Here is a 27,312-nt window from a genome sequence, read left to right as displayed (position 1 = left end):
CATTTATTCTCCTGCTAGTTTATATTGTTGTTTATTTCTGTTGGAATAAAGAACTCTATGTTTTCATTTTTGGAAGACCTTGACTGCAAGAATGATCAAACTGCCACATAAAAATAGGTAGTCTAGAGAGGAAAGATGTAGTGAGTAGAGGGGAAGGTATGCTATGTTCCCTTACTCTGCGGGAGCAGAAGGAGCAGGAAAGACCAGGACTCACAATCATGCAACAGCCATAAAACGTTCCTAGTGTTAATCCAGCTGACCAAAGCTTCCAAGGTATATATTTAACGTTCAATATAAATTAGAAGAATGCATCTTCTATTTGAAGAGAGAATTATGCCTCTCTAGGGACTTGAATAACATAGTTAACTCTAAAATTTAAAATGTACATAGAAAATAAATAAAGAAGTGAATGTACATGGAGGTATAAAATATCTGTTAAAGTTAGCTTTAGGTAAAGTCAAACTAATTGTAAATCTTCAAAGCATTGTTTTACAGTCCCTCAATTAAAAAATGAAAAGATGTTTTATCCTTGAAGAGAATGTGTCCCTGGATTATTAGCAGTTTTAGAGGAGAAGCCAAGGTATGTAGGGTGTGTGGCTGGCCCATCAGTGGAGCAGGAAAGAATGGGAAACCATTGTGCGGAGAGAAGAAAAGTTCCTCAGGGGCCTCCCACTGCTAAAGCTTCTTGTGAGATGTTATCTGTGCTCCCTGGGTTTGACTTTGAGAGGAATTACTCCCGCAGTACATGTAGCATTCTTGGATGATCTTGTTGCTCTTATTTCTGTGTGTGTATGAGTGAGTATGTGTGTTTATGAGTGAGTGTGTGTCTATGGGTTTTCATTTTAACTCCATCTGTCTAGGAGAGTACACTCTCTATAAGGGAATCTGCTGTAAATTTCACTGCAGCAAGGATATAGAGAGAAAAGAGTACTTTTTCCACTAGGGGTTCTTATCTCACACCGTATGGATAAGGAAATTTCTAGAAAAATTGGGCCAGATTTTGTTTTTCATTATTTTTTGTTTTGTTTTGTTTTTGTTTTTTTTGTTTTTCGAGGTAGGGTCTCACTCTAGCCCAGGCTGACCTGGAATTCACTATGGAGTCTCAGGGTGGCCTCGAACTCACGGCAATCCTCCTACCTCTGCCTCCCGAGTGCTGGGATTAAAGGCGTGCGCCACCACGCCCGGCAATTTTTCATTATTTTAATGTGGCAAGCAGTTTAGTGCTCCTCCTTTGACCTGTTACTGTTTCTTTATAATGTGCCCCCAGCCCAATAACACCCCATCTGTTTGTCACTTTCTTTGTTCCTTGATCCCTCACAGTTTCTCTTGATAACAGTTAGCAAGTTTAACCTTTTATAGTTATGCCCTACACAGGGCATCCTCAGATCTTGTTTTCATTAGACTGAGAGGAATCTATGAGGTGCTAACTGGCCAGATTTATGTGGTTCTATTTTCTTGGTTCTCTCTTTCCCAGAAGACTTCTAATTTTTTGTCCCCTCTTCTAGATTTCCTTTGATTTGGAGATATTGAAGTGTGTTGAGAAAGAGGCTGGAACAAAATTCTAAGAGTGAAATTACAGTGTGTTAGAGTGTGGGGGAAAATTAGTCTTTTTCCTTACATGGGATACAACACTGTGAAATTCAGTCTTCAGTCGTTGGCCCCACAGTTCTCCTAAAACATAGTTCCTTGTTTCTTTAATAATGTTTAAGCTAGTGTTAATAAATTAAAAGCAAAATTGCTTATCTGTCACCTCAGCGTTGTTTTATGCCCATTTCATATTGTTGTCCGTGTTGTAATTCATACTTTTGATACCATTTCTGATGTATAAAATTGGTTGTCTTGTAAATATCTTATAAAGAGTTCAATTGTAAGTAAACTATTGTGGCTATTAACTTTTGAAAAAAAAATGAAAAGATGGTTAACCAATTTTAAATAGCAGCAAACTCATACCATATATATATGTGTGTGTGTGTGTATATGTATGTATGTATGTATATATATATATATATATATATATATATATATATATATATATATACATATATATATATATATATATACACACACAGAGAGAGAGGAAGAGAGAGTGTATGAGGACCATTAGCCACTGCATACAAACTCCAGACACATGCGCCACCATGTGCACAGCTTACATGAGACCTGGAGAATCCAATCAGGGTCCTTAGGCTTTGCAGGAAAGCACCTTAACCACCAGCCCAAACTCATACATTTCTGAAATGGCTGAAGCAGATAAATCATGAGCGACATTTGTGCCCCCAACCAAAGCTGAATGAAGTTAATGTTCTCTGGTTTAAGTCCCTCTCCCAGAAGCTCCCAAGCGTCCATTCTGCCCATCGTCAGTAATCCTCTCTTCATCTCTAGTGCTCTTTCCCTTCCTAAGTCATCAGCTCTTACCTTGAAGCCCGTGGGACACCAGTCAACGAACTGGATGGTCCTCTTGGTCTTGATGGCAGCAATTGCGACATTCACATCCTTGGGCACCACATCTCCTCGGTAGAGCATGCAGCAGGCCATGTACTTGCCATGCCGCGGGTCACACTTCACCATCTGGCTGTTGGGCTCAAAGCAGGAGCTGGTTATCTCAGCCACGGAGAGCTGCTCGTGGTAGGCTTTCTCAGAAGAAATGATGGGCGCATAGGTGACCAGCGGGAAGTGGATCCGTGGGTAGGGCACCAGGTTGGTCTGGAACTCCGTCAGGTCCACATTGAGGGCTCCATCAAAGCGGAGAGAGGCGGTTATGGAGGATACGATCTGGCTGATAAGGCGGTTGAGGTTGGTATAGGTGGGGCGTTCGATGTCCAGGTTCCTGCGGCAGATGTCATAGATGGCTTCATTATCAACCATGAAAGCACAATCTGAGTGTTCCAGGGTGGTATGGGTCGTCAGGATGGAGTTGTAGGGTTCCACCACGGCCGTGGAGACCTGAGGTGCTGGGTAGATGGCAAACTCTAGCTTGGATTTCTTGCCATAATCAAGGGAGAGGCGTTCCATTAGCAGAGAAGTAAAGCCGGAGCCAGTGCCCCCACCAAAGCTGTGGAAGATCAGGAAACCTTGCAAACCAGAGCAGGCATCTGTCTGGGAGAGTGGAAAGGGAGAAGAAATCATAAAGGCAAGTTTCTGAGAACCCCCATACGGAGGGGGGTGGTTGCCAGGCAAACCCCTGTCTGCTCTGCCCCATCCTGAGCATTTTTATGTATGAAATCACAATAGCCTTAAAAGAATAAGGAAACACAAAAGAGGTTATTTTGAGCTAGGGGAAATGGCTAATGTCTAGAATGACACCCCTACATCTATGAAGAGATGCCACAGTGGTTAATGGCTTTGTCCTCTGAGAGCTCCAGCCTCACCCTGTCCTTGTCACATGATTCCGTGAGAACTGCAGACCAACACACGTCAACCTCGGAAGGGGTTTAGGGCCTAGTCTCAGAAACGCAAATGGAATCAGGGACTCTGGGGTTTTTAGACGGACAAATTTAACACGCACAGCTGGGCAAGTTTGCGGGCTCTAAAGCAAGGCTGAGTTTATGCATACGTCGTGGAATGACCAGATCAAGCCAGCCAACTCGTCCATGAGTTTTCCACTTGTAAACACTAAAGTTTTTACCTTTTCTAAACCTCTGCTCGGCCTTGGTTAATCCTCACCTTGGAAGGTTGTTGTGGTAACTAAGTGAAACATAAGCATGTTCTGAGCAAGCTCATGAACCAAGAGCACCTACAGAATCATACGTTTCCCAGTGTGTGTGAACCAGAATCACTCAATCCGCAGGCTCTGAGCTGATGGGTGCCACACAGAGCTTTGAGATTGACAAATCGCATGACTTCCTTTCTATGGAGAGAAGCTGAACACACAGCCGGGCGTGGTGGGCACGCCTTTAATCCCAGCATTTGGAAGGCAGAGGTAGGAGGACTGTCCTGAGTTTGAGGGCCAGCCTGGGGCTACAAAGTGAATTCTGGAGCAGCCTGTGCTAGAGCAAGACCCTACCTCAAAAAAAAAAAAAAAAAAAAAAAAAAGGAGGAAAGAAATTGAACACATACAAAAATGTAACATCCTTAGCACTTAGGTAATAATAATAATAATAATAACAATAAAGGTTTAACCTTTTCCATCATTATATGTGTCAGGAAATGGGAGCTTAACCCACAACACAGAGCTCTGTAGTCAAACCAACCTGGCTTAAGCCCTAGCTGCACCTTCTGAACTACCCTGGTCTTCGATTCTAACTACAAAGGAAAAGGTCTGACTTCGCGTGCTGGCTAAGCGTTCAGTGGAGGAAGGTAATGGAAATTTGAATGACATTTGCAAGTATTCAAAAGTGTGAGAAATCCCTCCCTTGCCTCTCCCCCATTAGTACTTTGCTAATCTATGTCTCCAATAAGAGAAGACCTTAGCCTTCCTTAGGGCTGGAATCTTCCTGGGATAGTGCCGTGGAGGAGCAGCGACAACAATTAAGGCAGGAGGACGTGGCTCACCTGGATCAGAGCCTGCCAAGCATGCTGGAAGCCGTGGGTGAGATTCCCACCACACACAAACTGGGATTGAAGAAGCGCCCAGCACTTGGGGGGTGGAGGCGAAGGGATCAGAAATTCAGTCACCACTAGCTACACGGACTGTTTGAGGCCAGCCTGGGCTACATGAGACCCTGTCTCAAAAAAAAAAAAAGAGAAGACTAGCAAATTAAAGCAACAATGAGGCGGAAAGGTGGCCTGTGAAACCCCACTGTAGAAAGGGCTAGCACCCCTGTGAATGCCCTTACAAACATGAGCCCAGTAGTACATGTGTTTGGCATGGGTGAGACCTTGGGTTTGACCTCCAGTACCATAAAACTTTCAGAACCCTAGGAGCTCTGCCCTCAACCAGGTGACACGTGCCTTTAGCCCACCTGATCAAAGAGGTTTGAGTACAAGCCTATGACTGTGAACCGACCAGACCCTGACGCTAACTTCACCCTCCTGAGCTTACCAGCTTGCGGATGCGGTCCAGCACCAGATCAATGCTCTCCTTGCCCACAGTATAGTGTCCCCGTGCGTAATTGTTAGCTGCGTCCTCCTTCCCTGTGATCAGCTGCTCTGGATGGAAGAGCTGCCGGTACGTTCCAGCCCGGACTTCATCTGCCAAAAGACGGGACCGTTAAGTCTTTATCTTGTTTCCAGGGGAGACGTTTGGCCCTGTGAGATGAGCCCGTGACTCTCTTCTGCATGCTGCTGGCTATGAGTCCACTTGAGTGAAACTAGACCCACCTAGAAAAGTCTGCAAAAGACTGAGAGGTCTGGAGAAACATGGGCACTGAGCTGGGCCAGAGTGGACAAGGAGCCACGAGGAGCTGACCCTAAAGTGCATTTCTTCTCCTTCCCTCCACCTGGATTCCCCAAGTCTTCCCTTTTGTGTCTCGCATGCTGCAAATTTATCCTTGACAGCAACCAGCTTAACTTGCATTCAAATAATCCAGGAGCAGGCTGGAGAGATGGCTTACCGGTTAAGTGCTTGCCTGTGAAGCCCAAGGACCCCGGTTCAAGACTCAATTCCCCAGGACCCACGTTTGCCAGATGCACGAGGGGCGCACGCCACTGGAGTTTGTTTTCAGTGACTGGAGGCCCTGGCGCACCCATTCTCTCTCTCTCTCTCTCTCTCTCTCTCTCTCTCTCTCTCTTTGTCTGTCACTTTCAAATAAATAAATAAACAAAATCTTTAAATACAAATAAGTCCAGGAGCATGGAGATTCAGGGTGATCTGCCTGCACAAACGCCTCCCCATCACCTTCATCTCAGTGTGTCACGAAAGGCAGGAATTGGACTTCACTTGCTTGTGTGTGACGGTGGAGATGGTCCCAGGGCGCTGTATTGCTGAGCCGCACCATCAGTCCTAGAGTGACTGGAGAGCCATGCTGCAGGTCCCAAGGGACAGGAGCCCTCACAGGCTGTCAGAGGCCTGTGCCCACCTTCCACTGTCACCTCAGAGTAGACACAGGACAGACCAAGATGCATAGTGTTCAGGGAAATGACCCATGTGTACAGTGGCCTAGGGGAGTGACTCACAGGCCAAATTCAGTGTCTGAAGTTACAAGCAGGTGCCCAGTGCCCACATAAAGCCAGATGCACAGAGTGGCATTTGCTGAGGCAGGAGGCCCTGTCATGCCCATACTTTCTCTCTTTCGTTTTTTTTTTTTTTTTTTTTTTTAATTTTCTACCAGGGCATGGTGGCACACGCTTTTAACCCCAGCACTCAGGAGGCAGAGGTAGGAGGATCGCTGTGAGTTCAAGTCCACCCTGAGACTACATAGTGAATTCCAGGTCAGCCTGGGCTACAGTGAGACCCTACCTCGAAAAAAAAAAAAAAAAAAAAACAAGTTCCAGGTTTCTAGAGAGACTCCATGTTAAGGAATTAGACAGATGAGTGACAGGAGGATCATACATTCTCCTCTGGCCTCCACATATGTACACACGGGGTACACACATCTACATGTGAGCGTGAACATATCACATGCTCCAAATCACACATACTACCCACAAATGCAAAAAAAAAAAAAAAATAGAAGCATTTTGTTCTGCACAGATTAACAGAGATCCTTAATCCCCGCAGCCACTCCACCCACAGACTCCAGAGACTGTGGAGACACCCAGGAGCGGACGGCGTTACCTCGGGGACAGGTCCAGTTGTCTCCCCGCCTCCCCACTTGCTTCGCTGTCACCGGCCCACGCCTTCGCACGTCCCTGTGGTTCCAGATGGACAGGGTCTTGCCCCGTACTCACCTACGACAGTAGGCTCCAGGTCGACCATGACGGCCCGGGGCACGTGCTTCCCGTTGCCAGTCTCACTGAAGAAGGTGGTGAAGGAGTCATCATCGTTGATCTTGCTGGCCTGAGTGCCAAAGGTGCCATCTGCCTGGATGCCGTGTTCCAGGCAGAAGAGTTCCCAGCAGGCATTGCCAATCTGAACCCCAGCTTGACCCACGTGGACTGATATGCATTCACGCTGTGGAGACAGTACAGGGTCAGAGTCAGGCAGCCTGAGGCCCTGGACTCAGACTGAGGCCCCACATTTGAGGACTGGCTCTGCCTCACACTCACCCTACAAGACACTCAACCTTTCCAATCACCCCACAAGCAGGGGCGTCTCTGGGGTTCCAGGTGCCCTGACCCACTGCATCTGGACAAAGGCTTGGCTCCAAAGAAGACTCAGTTGTCCTGTGGCTTTCCAGGATGAGCCCTTCACACCAGGGAGAGGGAAGAGGGCAACAACAGATATGAAGCAAGAGGCTCACCCCAGACTTAAGGCTCTGGTGCTGACCAAGAAGCAAAGACAGCAGCAGAAGCCATCTGTAAGCTTACTACCACACTCAGTGGCAGCATCTACATTAATCCCCAAACTCTGACTTTCTGAGGCAACACACACACGCACACCATCTTAGACTGTCACAGCAAAGTCATCACAGGCATCATTAATTTTATGGTTATAAGCACAGAAACAAGGATCCATACTCCATAAGAATCAAGGAGAAGAACTGGGGAGCTGCTCAGCAATTAGAGGCACTTGCTACCAAAGCTCACTCTCTTTCCCTCCCTTTTTTTCTCTGCTTGCAAATAAATAAAGTTTTCAGAAAAACAAAGAGAGCTGGGTGCGGTGGTGCAGGCTTTTAATCCCAGCACTTGGGAAGCAGAAATAGGATCGCCGTGAGTTTAAGGCCAGCCAGAGACTACATAGTGAATTCAAGGTCAGCCTATGCTAGAGCAAGACCCTACCTTGAAGAAAAAAAAAAAAGAATCAAGAAGAGGCTAAGAACTGGGCATGGTGGCACACGCCTTTAATCCCAGCACTTGGGAGGCAGAGGTAGGAGGATCATTGTGAGTTCGAGGCCAGCCAGCGACTACATAGTGAATTCCAGATCAGCCTGAACTAGAGTGAGACCCTACTTTGAAAATTAAAAAAAAAAAAAAAAAGAAGAGGCTAAGGTGGTATAAATTAAACCCTTTCAGAATGCTAAGAAATTGAAATTTTTGGGCTGAAGAAATGGCTTAGTGGTTAAGTGCTTGTCTGTGAAGCCTAAGGACCCCAGTAAAAGGCTCAATTCCCCAAGACCCACGTTAGCCAGATGCACAGGGGGCACACACATCTGGAGTTTGTTTTCAGTGGCTGGAGGCCCTGGTGTGCCCATTCTCTCTCTCTCTCTCTCTCTCTCTCTCTCTCTCTCTCTCTCTCTCTCTTGCTACCAAATAAATAATTTAAAAAATTTGAAATTGAAAATTTTTTTGTGAAACCACAATTATCTACCCCCTTATTTACATCAGACCAAATGTTAAATTAAGCTAATCTTTAGTGTCCTTCTGACTATTACTATGACTATGACTATTACTATTACTATAACACGACTGCCTAATTGATTCTAGTATTATCACCTTACTATGGGATGAGGTGTGTGTGTGTACGTGTGTGTGCCACACACAAGCACTCCGAGTAGTCTCCCGAGGGGAGGACTTAGCTCTCACCAGTCCTCAGTTTGTGGAAAAGCCGTGACACGCAGTGCTGTGATGGGCTGCGACACTTGCCAGAACCCAGCCGGGAAGCATGAGCCTCGTCTGTGGGTTTCTATTCTTATCCATGACCTGACATGGCATTCTCCAGCTGTGGGCTGGCCAAGCCACAAGCAGGGCCGCTGGAGGGCCCGGCTGCCCCGAGAAACATCCGAGTCTGACCCTCGGGAACGTTGAAGCCTGTCAGGTGACAAGAAACAGCTCAAAGGACCCCTTGCCCCCTGTGATCCAGTTCTGCAGCTGAGCCCTCCATTCTACCCACTTCCATGCTGAGAGATGGGAAGCCCTTGCCCTGGGAAGGAGAATGGCATCCCCAGCCACCCAGCCAGAGGGCCTTCCTAGTGCCCAGGCTGCCCTCACCTAAGGCTCCCAGGTGTCCTCTCAGTTCACCTGTGCTACACAGCACTGGCTGAGCCACCTAACCTCCCTCATGTGACAGCAAGCACTCGGTGGTGCGTATTCGGGCGTCATTATCTTCACCATCGCCTGCATTGGGGGGCTGCCCTTATAGCTCCTTCCTCACCTGAGGGCGCAAGCACAGGAGGTCAGAGACCTTGGGCTCTCATTCCTCCCTCCTTTACTGTGGGCTCTGTTTTCCACTTCCATCTCAGGACTCAACATAGAACTGAGAGAGGGAGTGTGTGTGTGTGTTTGAAAAGCTCATTATCCAGCCAGAAACTGCCCAGCAATCAGCACATTATGAACCCAGCAAGCGAGCAACTGTGTTTTTCCAGGGAGGTATCTGAAGCCAAGGGACGTGCATGTGGAGTCTGAAAGGACCACGAAACGTGGATACACAACAGTATCCACTAAGGACCTGATCCTCTGCTTCCTGGGCCTTGTTTCCACGTACTACCCCTGTACCCCAACTACCTCCAGCCCTACGGAGGGTTCTGCCTGGTCTCCAGTCTGACTTCCCTTTGTGGACCGCATCCAGGAGGTCTTTTCAGGGAAGATGTGGGGATACTGCAGGAACATCAAAAGTTGCAGGAGGGCAGGATGTGGTGGCACACTCCCTTAGTCCCAGCACTCAAGAGGTTGAGGTGGGAAGATCACCATGAGTTGGAGGCCAGCCTGGGCTACAGCATGGGTTAAAGTAAGACCCTGCTTCCAAAAAAAAAAAAGAATCACAGGAGCCGAGGAGACCTGGAGCTACCAGCATGTGTCACCAGTGTTTTCTAGTCTTTTTGATACTTTCTTCAATTATTTTAATAAATATGCATATTTGCAGAGAAAATTTATGCCCCCCCCAATAAAGAACTATTTTTTGCTAGATATGGTGGCACACTCCTTTAATCCCAGCAATCAGGAGGCAAAGATAGGAAGATTGCTGTGAGTTCAAGACCACTCTGAGTCAGCCTAGATTACAGTGAGACCCTACCTCAAAACACACACAAAAAAAAAAAAAAAATCTGCCTTAATCTACTAGACACTGCAGGTTTGGCTTCCACACCACAGAAAACACAGGGATTAGCTCTAAATTAGGTGATCTCATGGAAAAAAAATACACATATAGTGGGACATTGTACAGGCCTTTTCTCTCCTTTTCCCTCCCCCCCCCTTTCCTCTTCTTTCTTTCTTTCTCTTTCCCTTTCTTCTCCCTTTCTCTCTCTGCTGAAGTGGAACCTGGAACCTCTGTCATGCCAGCCAAGCACTCTGCCACTGAGCCAAACCCTGGTAGTCTTTTTCAGTGGTGGTGGTGGAGGGGAGTTTTGAGGTAGGGTCTCACTCTAGCCCAGGCTGACCTGGAATTCACTATGGAGTCTCAGGGTGGCCTCGAACTCACAGCGCTCCTCCTACCTCTGCCTCCCGAGTGCTGGGATTGAAGGTGTGCGCCACCACAGCCAGAAAAAGCCTCATAGCCTTTTAACTCATGAAAAATAAAGGTGGTGGGAGGAGCTTCTCCATTTCAAATGAAACTTAAGAAGTAGAACAGCCACATGTATTATGCAGACTTTGAATTCTGATAAACAAATTAAAATAGAGAAATTCATTAATTTTGTTAAGTGCTACAATGAAACTGTGGTTAAATATAAAAAAATGCTCCTATTGGAAATTCATCTGAAGCATCTAGTGATAAGATACCATGACATCCGCATTTTAAAATATGCTTTTCAAGTTTTGTTACCACTGTTAAGTGTTGAAGACATTGGGCAAATGCTCTAGCACTGAGACATACCTCCAGCCATATCTTAAAATCCTTCAGCAAACACTATTGCAGGTAAGTATGTGTGACCTAAACATAGTTCTTATGATACCTACACAATAAGCATATGAACGACACTGTATTCATCTACTTTTTGAAGGTTTCATTATTTGCATAGAAAAGCAAAAAGTTAATAGCAAAGTAAAGAAACCACCACTGCCGTTACCTTACCCGAGGGTCCTAGGTCCTGGTGGCCCATCTTGCACAGCCATTTAGTCAATTCCCGCTTGCTGAGGTCCTCAGGCAAGGATTTAAAGGTACATAGTGTGGCATCACCTATCATTTGCAAGATCTCAGCTTTTATCTTCACGAGTGAAATTACGGCTCATATGAAGCTTGTTAGTACCCAGTGGCCCGTTCACGTCCTCAGACTTCCACTAGGCACTTTGTCGCTGGCAGGGTGCTACAGCTTGGACCCGGAACGTCTCCCAGAGGCCCGTGAGTTAAAGCCTGCCACCCTATGGCACAGTAAGGAACTGGGGGAGGCTTAAAGAGGGCGTCAAGTGGTGGGTTTTCTTGGGTTCTGCGGGGCATACCCTCACAGGGGACTGTGGAATCCCACTATCCTCCTCTTGTTCTCTCGTTTGTTCCCCGGCCGTGAAACAGGTCGTGTGTCACATGCTCCCAGAACGCTGTGCCGCTTCACCAACAACAGGCCCCAAATCAACAGGGAAAACCAAGCAGAGACAGAAACCTCTGTAGCAGTGAGCCAAAATAAACCGTTCACTCCATAAGCACAAGGTCTCAGGCATTGTTACAGTAATGGAGCTACATACAGGAACACAGCTACTTTGGCACAGGCATGGGCGGCCTTCTCCACACTCTTTTTGCTCACCTACCCATCTTCTTGCCTGAAACTTCCACCCAGATGAGCACGGAGCCAGGTCCCTTGCTATAACCTCGGGAGGCCCATCCTCACACCCCCAAAGAGGTCATCCATTTGTCATGCTAGGGACGGGGAGTTAGCTCAAAATATTAGCACAATGTCAAGCATGGTGGTGCATGCCTTGAATCCCAGCACTTGGCAGGCAGAGGTAGGAGGATCGCTGTGAGTTCAAGGCCAGCCTGAGACTACATAGTGAATCCAGATCAGCTGGGGCCAGAGTGAGACCCTACCTTGAAACGAAAAACTATATATATCACACTGGTATCATGGGTCACCTGATAAATCTATCCTTTACACCCCACAACATCCTACATCACTCTTATTCTGAACGTCCAGGGCTCTGGGGTGTGACCACATCTAATTCAGTGCAAGCCTGTCAAGTGGTCATCAAGACCAAGCTTGCCAGGTAATATTCTATGTGTAGAAGTGCTTGGAATGGATCAGGACCCAGTCTTCATGAAAATAGGTCGTCCTTCTCTTCTGGGCCCAAGAGACTGCTCCTCAGGACCAGCTGTGCAGCCAGAGGCCAGGGGTACGGTTAAGCTGATCCAGCAGGGATATTTCAGTCATAGGTTTGTTTGCTCCAAGCTCATATTTCAAGTTCTCCTTTTTAGCCAATCAGAGCTCTTGCCTTCTCTCCACATGACCTCCTCTCTCAGCCTCTCTCTCTCTCTACCTTGAATCTGAGACTGCAGAACTCAAACAAGCTCTGTTCTTCTGAGACTCCCCCAGGGGAGGGGTCCCCCTGTGTGCTGTCAGACGTTCTCAACCCAGCAGTCCAGAGGGTGAAAGTTAGGGAAGCCAGTGATACTTAGAAGTCTCTCTCCTTGGGAAAACTAACATCCTTCCACAGATATAACGCTGGGAAACCTCCAGAAAGCCGCCTGTGCTGTTCATTCTACAACAATGACTTTGTGTTATCATGAGCAAGAATGCCCTAAGAGGTAGTGTGGTACCTCCTGTTGATCCTTAGGTCTCAAGTTAAATGGCATGCCCTATGGAGAGGGGGTCTATGTGAGCCCGCCCTAGCCCAAGAGCCCTTCTGTGGGCTCCCACACTCCTCTTCATCTCTGCCATCATCATGCCAGGTGATAGTTGCTCTCTTCAATCATCTTCCTTTCCTAATACGGAGGATAAGCCCGGTGGGCCAGCAGCTGAATGCCCAGCACCAAGCACAGTGCCCGGGCGCAGAAGGGCTAAGAAGAGCAGGAGCTCCTTGGCCTTACTGCCCACTAACCAGAGGGGATGGCGCCTATGCAGACAGCTACTACTTCAGTTTGGGTGACTAGAATAACCACAGGACTTTGAAGAATGTGGACAGGCCAAGATGACCTACCTAAATGTCCCATGAAGTTTTTAGGAACATTGTTAGATTGTTAGGTTGGGGAATGGTGAACGAGAGACAGGAGAGTGTAGGACGCACATCACAGCTTCCCAGTTTATCTGGAGCTTGGGATCCTGAAGAGCAGCCTGAACAGAGGTGACCTAAAAGAGTGTCAGCTACAAAGGTGACTCGGGAGAGGGACTCATGTTTTAAGTCCTATAGTCGGTCAGGACAGCAACAGTGCTGGTGACAGGTCAGCGTCAGGAGTGGCGGCTGTGCTGGTGAGAGGTCAAGGTCAGGAGTGGCGGCTATGATGGTGAGAGGTCAAGGTCAGGAGTGACGGCTATGATGGTGAGAGGTCAAGGTCAGGAGTGGCGGCTGTGATGGTGAGAGGTCAAGGTCAGGAGTGGCGGCTGTGATGGTGAGAGGTCAAGGTCAGGAGTGGCGGCTGTGATGGTGAGAGGTCAAGGTCAGGAGTGGCGGCTGTGATGGTGAGAGGTCAAGGTCAGGAGTGGCGGCTGTGATGGTGAGAGGTCAAGGTCAGGAGAGGTCAAGGTCAGGAGTGGCGGCTGTGATGGTGAGAGGTCAAGGTCAGGAGTGGCGGCTGTGATGGTGAGAGGTCAAGGTCAGGAGAGGTCAAGGTCAGGAGTGGCGGCTGTGATGGTGAGAGGTCAAGGTCAGGAGTGGCGGCTGTGATGGTGAGAGGTCAAGGTCAGGAGAGGTCAAGGTCAGGAGTGGCAGCTGTGATGGTGAGAGGTCAAGGTCAGGAGTGGCGGCTGTGATGGTGAGAGGTCAAGGTCAGGAGTGGCGGCTGTGATGGTGAGAGGTCAAGGTCAGGAGTGGCGGCTGTGATGGTGAGAGGTCAAGGTCAGGAGTGGCAGCTGTGATGGTGAGAGGTCAAGGTCAGGAGTGGCGGCTGTGATGGTGAGAGGTCAAGGTCAGGAGAGGTCAAGGTCAGGAGTGGCGGCTATGATGGTGAGAGGTCAAGGTCAGGAGTGGCGGCTGTGATGGTGAGAGGTCAAGGTCAGGAGAGGTCAAGGTCAGGAGTGGCGGCTGTGCTTCATAGATAGGTTCTGTCACAAGGGATCCTATGGTGGCAAAGGCCCTGGGACACCAGCTGGAATTGCAGTGCAGGCTACAGTCAAGGTTTCGATGTGATGACACATTGCCCATTGCTCATTCCCACGCTATTCCAGGAGACACTGATAGGGGAATTGCTCCCCACAAAGGGCACAGTACCGTCAGCTCCTTGGAGGCCCAGGAGAAAAGGAACTATTGATCCACTTCCTCCCCAGAAGAACAACACATCCTCCCTCTCACCCCTGTTTCCAACCTTGCTCACCAGCCATTTCCTTCTCAAACGTTCTTAACTTTTCAGCCTCCTTTCTAGGTCACTCGGGAGCCCACTGGGCAAAATATCGACACGGCACGCCACCCATCCCTTCAGGCTCAGCCGCGTGTGGGCCTGAAAAAGCTCATTCGCCAGCCTTGCTCTGCTGCTGCTCTGTTAACCAAGGCACCTCCACTCAGAGACAAGTACCCAAAGACCAGGATAGGGGCTCCGCATTTGGTGGTGGGGAAGGCAGTACAACAGCAATCTGTAACCCCTGGGAACGCCCCCACAGTGCTCAGAGTTCAGACAGCGCCCATCCACCTTGAGAGCTCAGCCATGCGGAGCAGCAAGGCAGTGGCACAGGACCTCATAGGGGCCCGACCCCTGCCATCTACAGACACTCTCCCTTCCCCTCCAACTATTTGCTCTGGTGGGATAGGGTCTTTGTCACCAGTTGACGCCAGTCCATCCCATTCTGAATTCCACTAGGGTTCCCCGGAGCCAAAGGAATGAAATGGAGGAGGATGCCATGCCATGGATGTTCCCACCTTGATGTGAACACAGAAACTCCTTCTGTGCCCTGCTCTACCATTGACGTGGGTTCAGCTCAGGGCACCTGACCATGATTCTCCATGCTGTTTCCCCTTTGCCTCCCTCCCTCCCTCCAAATAAAAAACATTGTCTCAGTCCCCAGAGGCTGTCTGCTAGAAGACACAAAGTCCAGATGGGATGCTTGGCTGTGGGATGGGTCTGCTCATCTGATGGTTAAGAAGGAATGCTTTGAAAGCGAGTGGATTGAAACTTGAGGCTTCTTGCTCGCTATGTATCTTGAGGATCCAATGTGGAAATTCTAAAGGACATTGGTGGTGGTGATATGGCACACAGCTGGTAAGAAAGCCAGTAAGTCACACAGAAACATACCCACCTTCCTAGTAACCAGAAGAATGAATGCACAGGAAAATATATGTGGGGGGGGCTGTTTATTATATTTTTAAAAGCCAGAAACCAGAAATGCCTAATCTGAACCTGTCTGACCTCAAGGTGGCCTCCCTGGCTCATGCAGAAAAAGGAGACCTGGGGCCAGTTGCCTGAAATGACCCATAGAGGAAGTGAAGCTGCTTCTAGGAGAAAAGGTGGGGTTGGGGGGCAAGATTTACAATTGTATTATTCTAGTATTTCAAGAATGACTCAGGGGCTGGGGTGCAGCTCGGAGGCAGGCCATTTGCCAAGCATGCACTAAACCCTAGGTTCAGTCCCTAACACTAGAAAAAGAGAAAAAGTGAAAAGGAAAGAAAAAAGGAATGAGTCTCCCAGATGGTCAGAAGGCTGAGGTAGAAGAGCAAAAGTTCAAAGACCTTGCCTCAAAATAAAAACTAAAAACAGGGCTGGGGATGTAGATCAATGGTAAACTGCTTGCCTAGAATGTGCAAGACCTTAGGTTCAATCTCTATTACAAAGAAGGGAGGGAGAGAGAAAAAAAAATAATGAGAGGTGTTTTGTTTTATTTTGTTTTGTTTTGCTTTTTCTAGGCAAGGTCTCACTCTAGCCCAGGCTGGCCTAGAACTCACAGTGATCCCTCCTACTTCTGCCTCCCAAGCGCTGGGATTAAAGGCATATGCCACCACACAGGGCTAATGAGAGGATAAGTGCGAAATATTCAAAAGAAATGTTGCCTATCAAAATAGTGCTGGGCATACAAGAAAATGTTCTCAATAAAAACTAGTACACAGGGCTGTAGGGATGGCTTATAGGTTAAAGTGTTTGCCTGCAAAGCCAAAGGACCCAGGTTCAATTCCCCAGGACCCACGTTAGCCAGATGCACAAGTGGACACAAGCATCTGGAGTTCATTTGCAGTGGCTGGAGGCCCTGGCACAACCATTCATTCTCTCTCTCGCCCTCCCTCTTTCTCTGTCAAATAAATAAATAATTTAAAATAAAATATTTTTTTTAAAAACTAGTACACAAAACCCAGTGTTTCAAAATTTTAAATAAATAAAAGATATTCCTTTCTCAACATATTCAACCATTTGGCTTTTCAAAATTCTTAACTTTTACTGGATTTTTACATTTAGAAACTGCTGAATGATACACATTAGCATTTGCCCATTTGCTGGATTATGATTCTTGCCCCACTCCACCCCCTTAAGTGTTCTTTTATGATGCACTCTGAGAATCGCTAAACATTCAGATCAGAATTAAAATAGGAAAACCAAAGCACTTTGAGAACTGGTAAGCAATTGCTATGCACTGTGTTTCATAAATGTTACATATTAATCCTACAGGATGTGACCTAAATAAATGAATGCAGTAAAACTGGTCATAATTGGTAAGTGCTGAAGCCGGATGAGGCACAGAATAAGTTCATCATACCATTTGACCTTCTTTCATTTGTCTAAATCACTCTATAATCTACGTAGAGGCCTGGAAATTTGAACTGAACCCTGTTCATTTTGTCGATGAGAAGAGCCAGTCCAGAGAAAGTTGCCTTCTTTAAGTCACACAGCTTGGTCAAGTCCAGCAGCAAGAGCCAAACTCAACTCTCAGCTCTGAGCCTCCTCTATGGTCCCAGCCAAGGACCCTGGGCAGCAGAAGTGGTTTCCTCTGGTCACGCTGCTGTTTGCAGGAGTGTGGGGGGGCATACTAGGGATCGGGGGCGGGGGGGGGGAGAGGGTTGCTGTACACAGCTGGAGGTAGGAGGAACCGCGGGCCAGAGACAGAAAGTCCTGGGCACTCCCCCAAATGACCGGCTGGAGGGGAGGAGGGGCGGCCCGGGAACCGGAGCGCTCCGAGAACCTGACCTTGACAGGTGAGATGCTTGGTTCTCTTACGTCCCCGTCCCCAGCGTTGAGTCCGGGCTGGGGGATGGGGGAGGGACTCTGCGGGGGGCTGCGGGGGGCTGCGGGGGGCTGCGGGCTCCGAGGGGCCCGGGCAGGCTACGGGGGAAGAGTCCTTCTGGCTTTGACCGCTGCCAGCGCTGGGGAAGGGCGCGCGTGCCAGGGTGCCACACGGTGCCCCGAGGATGCCAGATGCCCCAAGTTCCTGCCCACACTCTGGAGCCCCATCACATCCGATCGGGTTTAGGGACCTGACAGCAGCCGGCCGCCTGGTCCTGACCACCTCCACCTGTCCGGAATTTCCCTCCCCCCCCCCCAGGAGGAGGACCCCAGATTCTCGCTGGCCTCTCCAGCAGGTTCCCGGGTCTTCCCCATCCCGTCTGCAAATCTCCCGGGAAGGTGGGGGGGGGTTCCCTTTAAGGGAACACCCGCCCCGCTCTGAACTTTCCACAGGATAAAAGGCACTGGCACCAGGTGGGTGAGCACCCCTGGATCCTGAACAGACACCACCACCCCACCACCCCCAGCGCGCAGGGGATTCAAAGTGACAGTCACCCGCGACCCGCAGCCCAGCCGGCCCGGGAAGGCTCACCATCGTGGCTGTCTCCGCCTGCTCGCCTCCCAGCTGAGCTGCCCCCCAACTGCTCCAGATACTGTTGTGACACCCTGCGAGCCGGGGAGGGAGGGGCCGAGGGAGGGCGGGGTGGACGCGCGGGCCAGCAGCTCTCCCTCAGCATCACAGTGCCAGGGGGGAGGGACCTGGGCAGGTCACAATGGCACTTCCCCGCCCACCGGCAGCGCCAGTTCACCTGGGTTCCTGCGCCTGCCTCCCGGAGCTGGGGGGCAGCCTGTACACGGACATCAGCCTTGGGAGGCAGGTTCCCCACCCCCCACCCCCCAAGGGTTCTGGTCTTCCTGCCGCCCGAGAGCCCTGGTCTCCAGAAATGCAGTCACCTCTCTGGGAGAACCAGGAGGGTCCGGCCGCCAGCCCCGGGCTGGGGCTCTGTGTGTGTGCTTTCAAGTTGTCAGCTCAGCTCTGAAAGCCTGATTTCTAGAGAGTTCAGTGAGATTGCGGCCATAAGGCTCCTGATACACGGCAGGCGCTCCATAGTGGATTCAGTACTGTATAACCCCTCTTTATTAGAGATCCTCCCCTTCCTGCGTGCTCAGACTTCTACCTTTGATTCATTCCTACATTTTATTTTATTTTATTTTATATTTTATTTTTTGGTTTTTCGAGGTAGGGTCTCCCTCTAGTCCAGGCTGACCTGGAATTCACTACGTAATCTCAGGGTGGCCTCGAACTCACGGCGATCCTCATACTTCTGTCTCCCGAGTGCTGGGATTAAAGGCCTGCGCCACCAGGCCGGGCCATTCCTACCTTCTAAAAAGGCTTCAAAGGTACCCATGTAATCTCTCCTTTGCACACTGGCTATCAGGGTCCCCACTGCTTCTGTCCAATAGTAGGACTCCCTCTTTGTGGCCCGAGATGACATTGAAAGGCAAGGGAATTTCCTAACTCTCCCTCTAGTTGAAGAGGGGAAGGGATGGCCTGCCTTGTTAAGAGCCTCTGTACTCTGGAGATGTTGCCCTCATTGTGAAAGTGGCTCCTCATTCCCTTGGTCTCAGTACTGAGGGGGGAGGCAATGGGGAGCTGTCCTTTGGGGCCACTGCAGAATTCATCAGAGATCACTCATGCTGAAAGGTGTGACCCAGCTTCTCTGCTCTCCCTTCAGGCTACCGCCCACCACTCCCCACTCAGGGCAGCAAACAGCTCCTCCTCAAGAAATGCACAAAATTACTGGGACCAGGCGTGCTGCCTCTCCTGCTTCCAAGCATGAGTCACGTTGTACTGAGAGGGGAGGATCTCTGTGAGCTCGAGGCCAGCCTGGGCTACAGAGTGAGAGCAGGTCAGCCTGGGCTAGAGGGAGACCCTGCCTGAGAAAAATAAAAAGTAAAGATGAGCCAGATATATCTGGCCAGCAGAGTGAGATCGATTCTCCTAGCAGATAGGTTGAATTCTTGCCGGGCGTGGTGGCGCACACCTTTAATCCCAGCACTCGGAAGGCAGAGGTAGGAGGATCACCGTGAGTTCGAGGCCACCCTGAGAATACACAGTGAATTCCAGGTCAGCCTGGGCTAGAGTGAGACCCTACCTCGAAAAACCAAAAAAAAAAAAAAAAGAGAGAGAGAGAAAAAGAGTCATGATTAAGTTAATTGTGTTAAACTCAACTCAAATGTTCAGTAAAGGATGGCTGCTATTCAAATTTCTCTTTTTTAAATTATATATTATGTATATTTTTTATTATATATTATATGTATGAGAGAGAGAATGAATATGGGTGTGTTGGACCGCTTGACATTGCAAACAAAACTCCACCTGCATGTACCACTTTGTGGGTCTGATTTTATGTGGGTACTGGGAGACACAGGCCATAGGGTTTACAAGCAAGTACCTTTATCTACTGAGCCATCTCTCCAGGCCCCATTTATTTCTCTTCCAGACTCCTACAGCATATTCTATTCTTCATATGTTTGTTTGTCACTATCTTACCTAGTTTGGATGATAAATTGTGTTTGTATGTGTGTGGGGGGTCACATTCTTACAAAACTGAGGTGCCTGGGAAACCAGCTGGGTTGGGTTGTTCATCTTAGTGCACTCCCCACAAGAAGTACTTGGTCTAGGGCTGGAGAGATGGCTTAGCGGTTAAGCGCTTGCCTGTGAAGCCTAAGGACCCCGGTTCAAGGCTCGGTTCCCCAGGTCCCACGTTAGCCAGATGCACAAGGGGGCGCACGCGTCTGGAGTTCGTTTGCAGAGGCTGGAAGCCCTGGCGCGCCCATTCTCTCTCTCCCTATATCTGTCTTTCTCTCTGTGTCTGTCACTCTCAAATAAATAAATAAATAAAATTTAAAAAAAAAAAAAAAGAAGTACTTGGTCTAGTGGAAAATTCATGTGAATAAGTGGAATTTTCCAGTTCTCTTTGTGAACCAGCAAGTACATCATGAACGGGCTCTTACTGTCTCAGGCTGACGACGACACTAGGAGCAACGATGGCACTCAGCTGCATTCCATTCTGGCATGCTTAGCTCTCACGTCTCTCATTCGTGGGGCCTGAGGAAGCCATGGCCACGTCACACATGCTAAACCTTTCAGTTGCAGGGAGATACAAAGAAGGTTGATTTCTCTATATGAAATTGTGTCCCCCTACCCAAATTCATGTTAGAAGACTCAAACCTCAATGTGATTGTATTTGAAGATGAGACCTTTACGATTAAGGATATGGAGCTGGGAAGACGGCTCAACGGTCAAAGGCACTTGCTTGCAAAGCCTGCCAGTCCAGGTTCAGTTCCCCAGTACCTACATAAAGCCAGATACACAAAGTGGTGCATGTGTCTGGAGTTCATTTGCAGTAGCAGGAGGCCCTGGTGCACACATTCCCCTCTCCCCTTCTCATGTGTATACGCGTGTGTTCACAAGGCTGTGGGGTGCACACCTTTAATCACAACAGGAGGCTGAGGTAGGAGGATCGCCATGAGTTTGAGCCCGCCTGAGACCAATTCCAGGTCCGCCTGGGCTAGAGGAAAATGCTACCTCGAAAAACCAAACAAATTAAAAAAAAAAAAAAAAGGATTAAGGCATTTGTTGCTACCTGCATTTGGTCTTGGCTGTTCAGCCCCCAGAAATAAATTTCTGTGTTCCTGCTATCCAGTATATAGTGTTTTGCTCTGCAACCTGAGCAGGCTGACAGTAGCCTTAGAGTAAAAGAATGTTGCTGCTTTAAGTTTTTAGGTCCTAACTCTTAAAATGATCTTACCTGTGACCCATCCTAGATCCATTACCAATAAATCTTTATGGGACCCTCAGCCCATTCCTCCCTCTCTGGGTAGAAATTTGGAAATGCATGTGTTGCTGGCTTTTTGTCCCTGTGATGACTTTTTTTTATTTTTTATCATTTTATTTATTTATTTATTAGATACAGAGGAAGAGAGAGAGAGAGAGAATGGGTGCACCAGGGCCTGTAGCCGCTGCAAATGAACTCCAGACGCACATGCCACAATGTGCATCTGGCTAACGTGGGACCTGGAGAATTGAACCTGGGTCCTTAGGCTTTGCAAGCAAGTGCCTTAACCACTAAGCCATGTCTGCAGCCCTCCCTGTGATAACTTTTAGGCATCATGTTAAGTGAGCCACAGGATGTCAAATACCTGGGTGTGTCTGGGAGGATGTTTCTGGATGAAAAAGCATCTGAATCAGTAGATCAAGTGTATGAGATGCTGTTGTAGTCAGCTTTATGCTGTTGGGATGAATTTTTAAACCAGGCACATTATGGGTGGAAGGGACTTATTGAAGCTTGCAGATCCCGGGGAAGTTCTATAAGGGCAGAAGAAGCTGGCCGCCCTCACAGATCCACCCAGAGAAAAATACCACCAGCAGCACCATAAGCCAGCATACCCCAGGAACCCAGCAGAACTTAGACCACCCTCTGCATACCTGAGGCTGGAATTCAGACTGTCCCCAAACACACCCCACGATCCGCCCACAGTGCTGGAAAAGTACAAGCTTCAATAAACTCCTAAATCTATTGGGCAACGTCCACTCCAACTACCACAGATGGCCTCTTTAGTGTAAATGAGCCTCGCCCAGTAGAAGAGAATGAAACAAGAAGGCGAAGCAGGAGAGGCTTCTGCCCGCCTGGCGGTGTGACCTGGGACCACGGCGCTCTCCTGCATTTGCACTGGGAACCGAACATCAGTTCTCCTAACTCTGCAGCCTGATGACTGCGTGTTCAGGGATTAAAAGCCCTCATCACGGTATATGCCACTCCTGGGTAACAAGTCTCTTGAGAGGTGTGGGTGTAGCTCCATGGTAGGGCATCTCCCTAGCAAGTGCACAGCCCTGGGTTTGGCCCTCGGCACTGTAAAAGGGATACAGAGAAATTTCTTTATCTCTGCATCTAGATATATAGGTCAACAAATAGATAGGCACCTTTGTTGTACTATTAGGGGTGATACCTAATTCAATCCCCTTTCTGCAAATGGAGAAACTGAAGCCAAATGCAGGTTGTTTACGAGAAAGCAGCAATCCATACTGCACTTTAAAGGCCTTTTAAAGGAATCATCTCCACCTCCACCAACATTCCAGATGGTTTGTGTAAGAATATTTCTCCTAGCTGACCATGGTGGTGCACACCTTTAATCCCAGCACTTGGGAGGCAGAGGTAGGAGGATCGCCATGAGTTCGAGACCACCTTGAGACTACATAGATTATTCCAGGTCAGTCTGGACCAGAATGAGACCCTACCTTGAAAAACCAAGAAAAAATATATATATATTTCTCCTAGCATACCTGTTTCTTCTGTGGGCTCATAGTATTAAACAGAATTACAGCAATGACCTAAAAGTTGAGCTATATTTTTTTTGAATGGGAGATGATTTCCCCTATAGAACACATGGGAAATTAGTCTTCATGATTTTTTTTTCAGGTGGCAGTGGGTGGAGATTGAGCCAAGGATCTTACAAGTATTAAGTAAGCACTCTTACACCTGAGGTATACACCCAGCTTTTCATTCTCTGGGAGCCAAGGAAGAGGCACAGGATGATCCCTCTATGTCCGGGGACAGAGATTAGTAACAACATAGTCGTCTCTTGTAGGTAGTTTAGAGACTCGGGCCCTAAAGAACATAGGCATGAGCCATGCCCTTGGATTAGCTAACAGATCCGCTCAGTGAAAGGAAATCCTATCTGGAACTGGGAAACAAGTCAGAACCATATCCAGACAATGATTCTGCTTTCCATTGTCAAGCTCCCACTAACCTTAGACTATAAGAGGGTCTACACCCTTTCAATTCCATTTAACCAGTGCTGACTTCACTCTCCATTGTAGAATCTGCTTCTCTTTTTCAGATGGAAGCTGGACCTGAGGAGATAAACTACCCAGTGCACTCCATCCCGGCCCCAGCTGAACCCACAGAGGAATTGGGGAAATGAGCAAGAGCGCTGCTTTCTTAGTGAGTCTGATATCAGCACAAGGGTGAAGGAGATAGACACGGAGGACACTCAGCACCTACCAAACCAGAGATCCAGAGGCTCCTAAGTGCCCATCACTGAAGTAGACTTAAAATGCCCCCAGCATGACTCAGGGCATTTTGTGGAAGAGGGGGCAGATTGTTAGAGCCACAGTGGGGACATTTTTCACAGAGATATTACCTCTCCCCCATAACTGACTGCTGCCCTCATAATGCATGACCCACAATCCCCATGGGGTTGACCTGCATCCCCAACGAGGAAGGGCTCTTCAAAAAGGGGCAGGGAGGAGGGAAAAGATGGCACCAACATGTGTTGTTTACATACTAAATATGTCCATATCTAATTTTTTTAAAAAAAGGAATGGGCACACCATGAACTCTAGCCACTACAAACGAACTCCAGACACATGCATCACCAGGTGTATCTGGCTTACATGGGTCCTGGCAAATCAAACTTGGATCCTTTGGCTTCACAGGCAAACACCTTAATTGCTAAGCCATCTCTAGCCTCCTTACTTTTCTTTCTTTTCCTTCCTTTTCTTTTTTCTTTTTTCTTTTCTTTTTTTTTTTTGTTGTTGTTGTTGTTTTTTTGTTTTTCAAGGTAGGGTCTTGCTCTAGCCCAGGCTGACCTGGAATTCACTATGTAGTCTCAGGATAACCTTGAACTCACAGTGATCCTCCTGCCTCCTGCCTTCTAAGTGCTGGGATTTAAGGTGCACAACATCACAGAGAGAGAGAAAGAGAGAGAATGCGTGTACCAGGGCCTCTAGCCACTACAAATGAACTCCAGAGACATGAGCCACTTTGTGCATCTGGCTTTACGTGGGTCCTGGGGAAATGAACTCAAGTTGTTAGGCTTTGTGGGCAAGCGCCTTAACTGCTGACAGATCTCTCTAGCCCTGCTTTACTTTCTTTCCTAAAAGAAATCTTTCTTAACTTGCCTTTTTGTCAAATCTGCAGTTGACAGGTTATTTTTTCTTTTATATTTTATTTTATTTTTTGAGGAAGGGTATCACTCTGGCCCAGGCTGACCTGGAGTTCACTATGTAGTCTCTCAGTCTCAGGGCGGCCTTGAACTCATGGAGATCCTCTTATCTGTGCCTCCTGAGTGCTGGGATCAAAAGTGTGCACCACCACGTTAGGCTTGCAGTTTACGTTTCTTTACCAGTCTCAAGATGACAAACTCAGAGCCACTGGCTTGGGAGGCTCCAGGAAAGGGTGTGTATTTTGACCTCAGTGTCACACACACACAGTGGCCTTTCGTTCAAGCCCCCATGGTCCCAGCAGCCATAACCAAGCTCCCATCAAAGAAAAGGTGACTCTCAGGACAACTACAGGGCCACGTAACCTCGCTGGCCCTCCTCCTAGATAATTCCACCACTGGGGTGGCCTGTGTCATTTTGTCTTTAGCTGAGGAAGGCACTACCCTCCTACTATCCCTGATTCTTCCCTGGCTTCCACTCCTGGCTGAGGCCACGGGTGCAAATTTCAGGGCATCGTCTCTTTAACTATAGCTCCCTGTCCAACTCCTGAGCGTGGGAAGGACTTTGAACCGCCAGTCAGTCACACAGAACTCAGCAAAAGGAACATGAGGCAGTGCGTGCTTGGAGATGGGCATCAAGGACGGAGAGCAAAGCGCAGAGACCATTAAGTTGGAGGGATGGAGAAAAACTCGCCTCCTTTACATATTGGCTCAGATACTCCAGAGGCCAGCACCTAAGCCAGGATCCCTCACATCCCCTAAGGCTCTGTTACAGCTCAGGTAACTTACCTGTATCAGCTGCCAGCCCCAAAGTACGCACCAAGAGATCTGAGGGCTAAAGTGGCACTGCCGGAACAACAGGAACATCGGAGGCTGGGGACGTGGCTCAGCAGGTAAAGGCATTTGTTTGCAAAGCCTCAGAGCCCAGGTTCGATTTCCTGGTACCCACATAAAGCCAGATGCACAAAGTGGCACATGTATCTAGAGTCCATTTGCAAAAGCAGGAGGCCTTAGTATGCCCATTCTTCCCCCCCCCCGCCCCCCCCCGTCTTTCTCCTTGTGAATATAAACAATAATTTATTTTTTTAATAGGCATATCTGTTTGGGCATGGTGGCATACACCTTTAATTCCAGCACTTGGGAGGCAGAGGTAGGAGGCCTTTGATTTTTGAGGCTAGCCTAAGACTACAGAGTAAATTCCAGATAAGCTTGGTCTAGAGTGAGACTCTTACTTCAAAAACACAAAAGAGAGTTGGAGAGATGGCTTAGTGGTTAGGGTGCTTGCCTTTGAAGCCTAAGGACCAAAGTTTGACTCCCTAGTACCCACGTAAGCCAGATACACATGCTGGTCTATGTGTCTAGAGTTCATTTGCAGTGGCTAAAGGTCCTGGTATGCCCATTCTCTCTCTCTCTCTCTCTCTCTCTCTGTCTCTCTCTCTCTCTCTCTCCCTCTCTTCTCTCTCCCCTCTGTCCCCCAATAAATAATATATTTTAAAAATATTTTTTAAAAAGAGCTGTGGTATGGTGGTGCATGTCTTTAATCCCAGCACTCAGGAGGGCACAGGTAGGAGTATCGCTATAAAATGGAACTTTGAGGCCACCCTGAGACTACATAGTGAGTTCCAGATCAGCCTGGGCTATAGTGAGAGCCTACCTCTAAAAACCAAAAAAAAAAAAAGAACAAACAAGAAAACCATTCCAAGCAAACGCCCCCTTACCTAGCGCTTAGTAACTTCCACGGCTTCCATATGCAGTCTGTGTAGCCCTGTGCTCTTTGCAAAATAGACAACACCTTAATAGGCAGGAATACTGGATGGCTTCTAATATAATCAATGGGCTGAATTACAGCCCCAAAAGGTATGCTCACCCAAAGCCTCAGAAAAGAAAATTCCCTGGAACCAAGGTCTTTGCAGGTATAATGAATGAAGTCAAGATGGGATCTCCCTGGATTAGAGTGAGTTTCAAATTCAATGGCATATGACATTATAAAAGACAAGAAAGGGTCTAGAATCTCGGAGATCAAGAGCACTTCCTGTGCAAGCGTGGGCCTGAGAATGACTAGGAGGCCACTGGAGTTTATCTCTAGGACCCGCGTCAACAGCTGGGTGTGGCCACTCCCATCTGCAACCTAGCTCTGCGGGGACCAAAGACCCAGGATGGTCACAGTTGTCAGGTTCGTGAAAAGAACGGCAAGATCCGGGCTCAGGAAGAATAGGACAAAAAGATAGGACAAAAAAGCACGACACCTGACGTTCCCCGTCAGCCACTGCAGGTGAACGAGCGCCGCCTGGCACATGCATGTGCACACACCACACCTACATGAATGTGTACACGCGACACCCACATGAATGGGCACATGCCACACCTACATGAATGTGCATATGCCACACCTACATGCATGTGCACACGCCACACCCAAATGAATGTGCACACACCACACCTACATGCATGTGCACATGCCACACCTACATGAATGTGCACACGCCACACCCACATGCATGTGCACATGCCACACCTACATGCATGTGCACACGCCACACCCAAATGAATGTGCACACACCACACCTACATGCACGTGCACATGCCACACCTACATGAATGTGCACACGCCACACCCACATGCATGTGCACATGCCACACCTACATGCATGTGCACACGCCACACCTACATGAATGTGCACATGCCACACCTACATGCATGTGTGCAAAACAGAAAAAGAGAGAAAGGGATAGAAAAGAAGAAGACCTGGTGACTAGCCAGACTTTTCATCACTGTGACCAAATGCTTCACAGAAACAACTCAAGAGAAGGCCTATTTTATTCAGTGACAGAGGTTTCCCTCTCTCGTGGGAAGGGTTGTCACATCATGACAACCAGAAAGCAGACAGCAGGAGTAACAGGAAGAGCCAAGGTCAAATACAGCTCCCAAGGGCATATGTTATGCCAAGTGACATATTTCCTCCAGCCAAGCCCAGCCTCTCATAGTTTTACTGCCTCAGAATAGGCAATTCAAATTTTGAATTCATCAGCGGAATAATCCATTCATTAGGTCAGAGTCCTCAATGCTTACACAGACATGCCCAGAAGTGGACTTTACTGAAACTTCAAGGCAACTCACAATCCAAATCAAGCTGACAAGATCAGATATCATGGGCTGGGGAGATGGCTCAGAG

General features: G+C 48.3%; 1 protein-coding gene across 3 annotated transcripts in view; it reads right to left on the bottom strand.

Annotated features, from left to right (window-relative positions):
- The window catches only part of Tuba8 (tubulin alpha 8), a 56,775-nt gene extending 38,985 nt beyond the window's left edge, over positions 1–17,790 (bottom strand). For all 3 annotated transcript variants that reach the window (XM_045137660.1, XM_045137659.1, XM_004669131.3), the window contains exons 1-4: positions 17,724–17,790; positions 6,769–6,991; positions 4,982–5,130; positions 2,416–3,096 (exon numbers count right to left, since the gene is read on the bottom strand). In XM_045137660.1, coding sequence (XP_044993595.1) covers positions 2,416–3,096; positions 4,982–5,130; positions 6,769–6,991; positions 17,724–17,726 — 1,056 coding nt within the window. In that variant the 5' untranslated portion in view covers positions 17,727–17,790. The remainder of the gene's footprint in view (positions 1–2,415; positions 3,097–4,981; positions 5,131–6,768; positions 6,992–17,723) is intronic.
- Positions 17,791–27,312: the final 9,522 nt, after the last annotated feature.

The sequence above is a fragment of the Jaculus jaculus genome, chromosome 18 (genome assembly GCF_020740685.1).
Source record: "Jaculus jaculus isolate mJacJac1 chromosome 18, mJacJac1.mat.Y.cur, whole genome shotgun sequence".
Taxonomy (NCBI): Eukaryota; Metazoa; Chordata; class Mammalia; order Rodentia; family Dipodidae; genus Jaculus; species Jaculus jaculus.
This window is presented reverse-complemented; position numbering and strand designations above follow the sequence as displayed.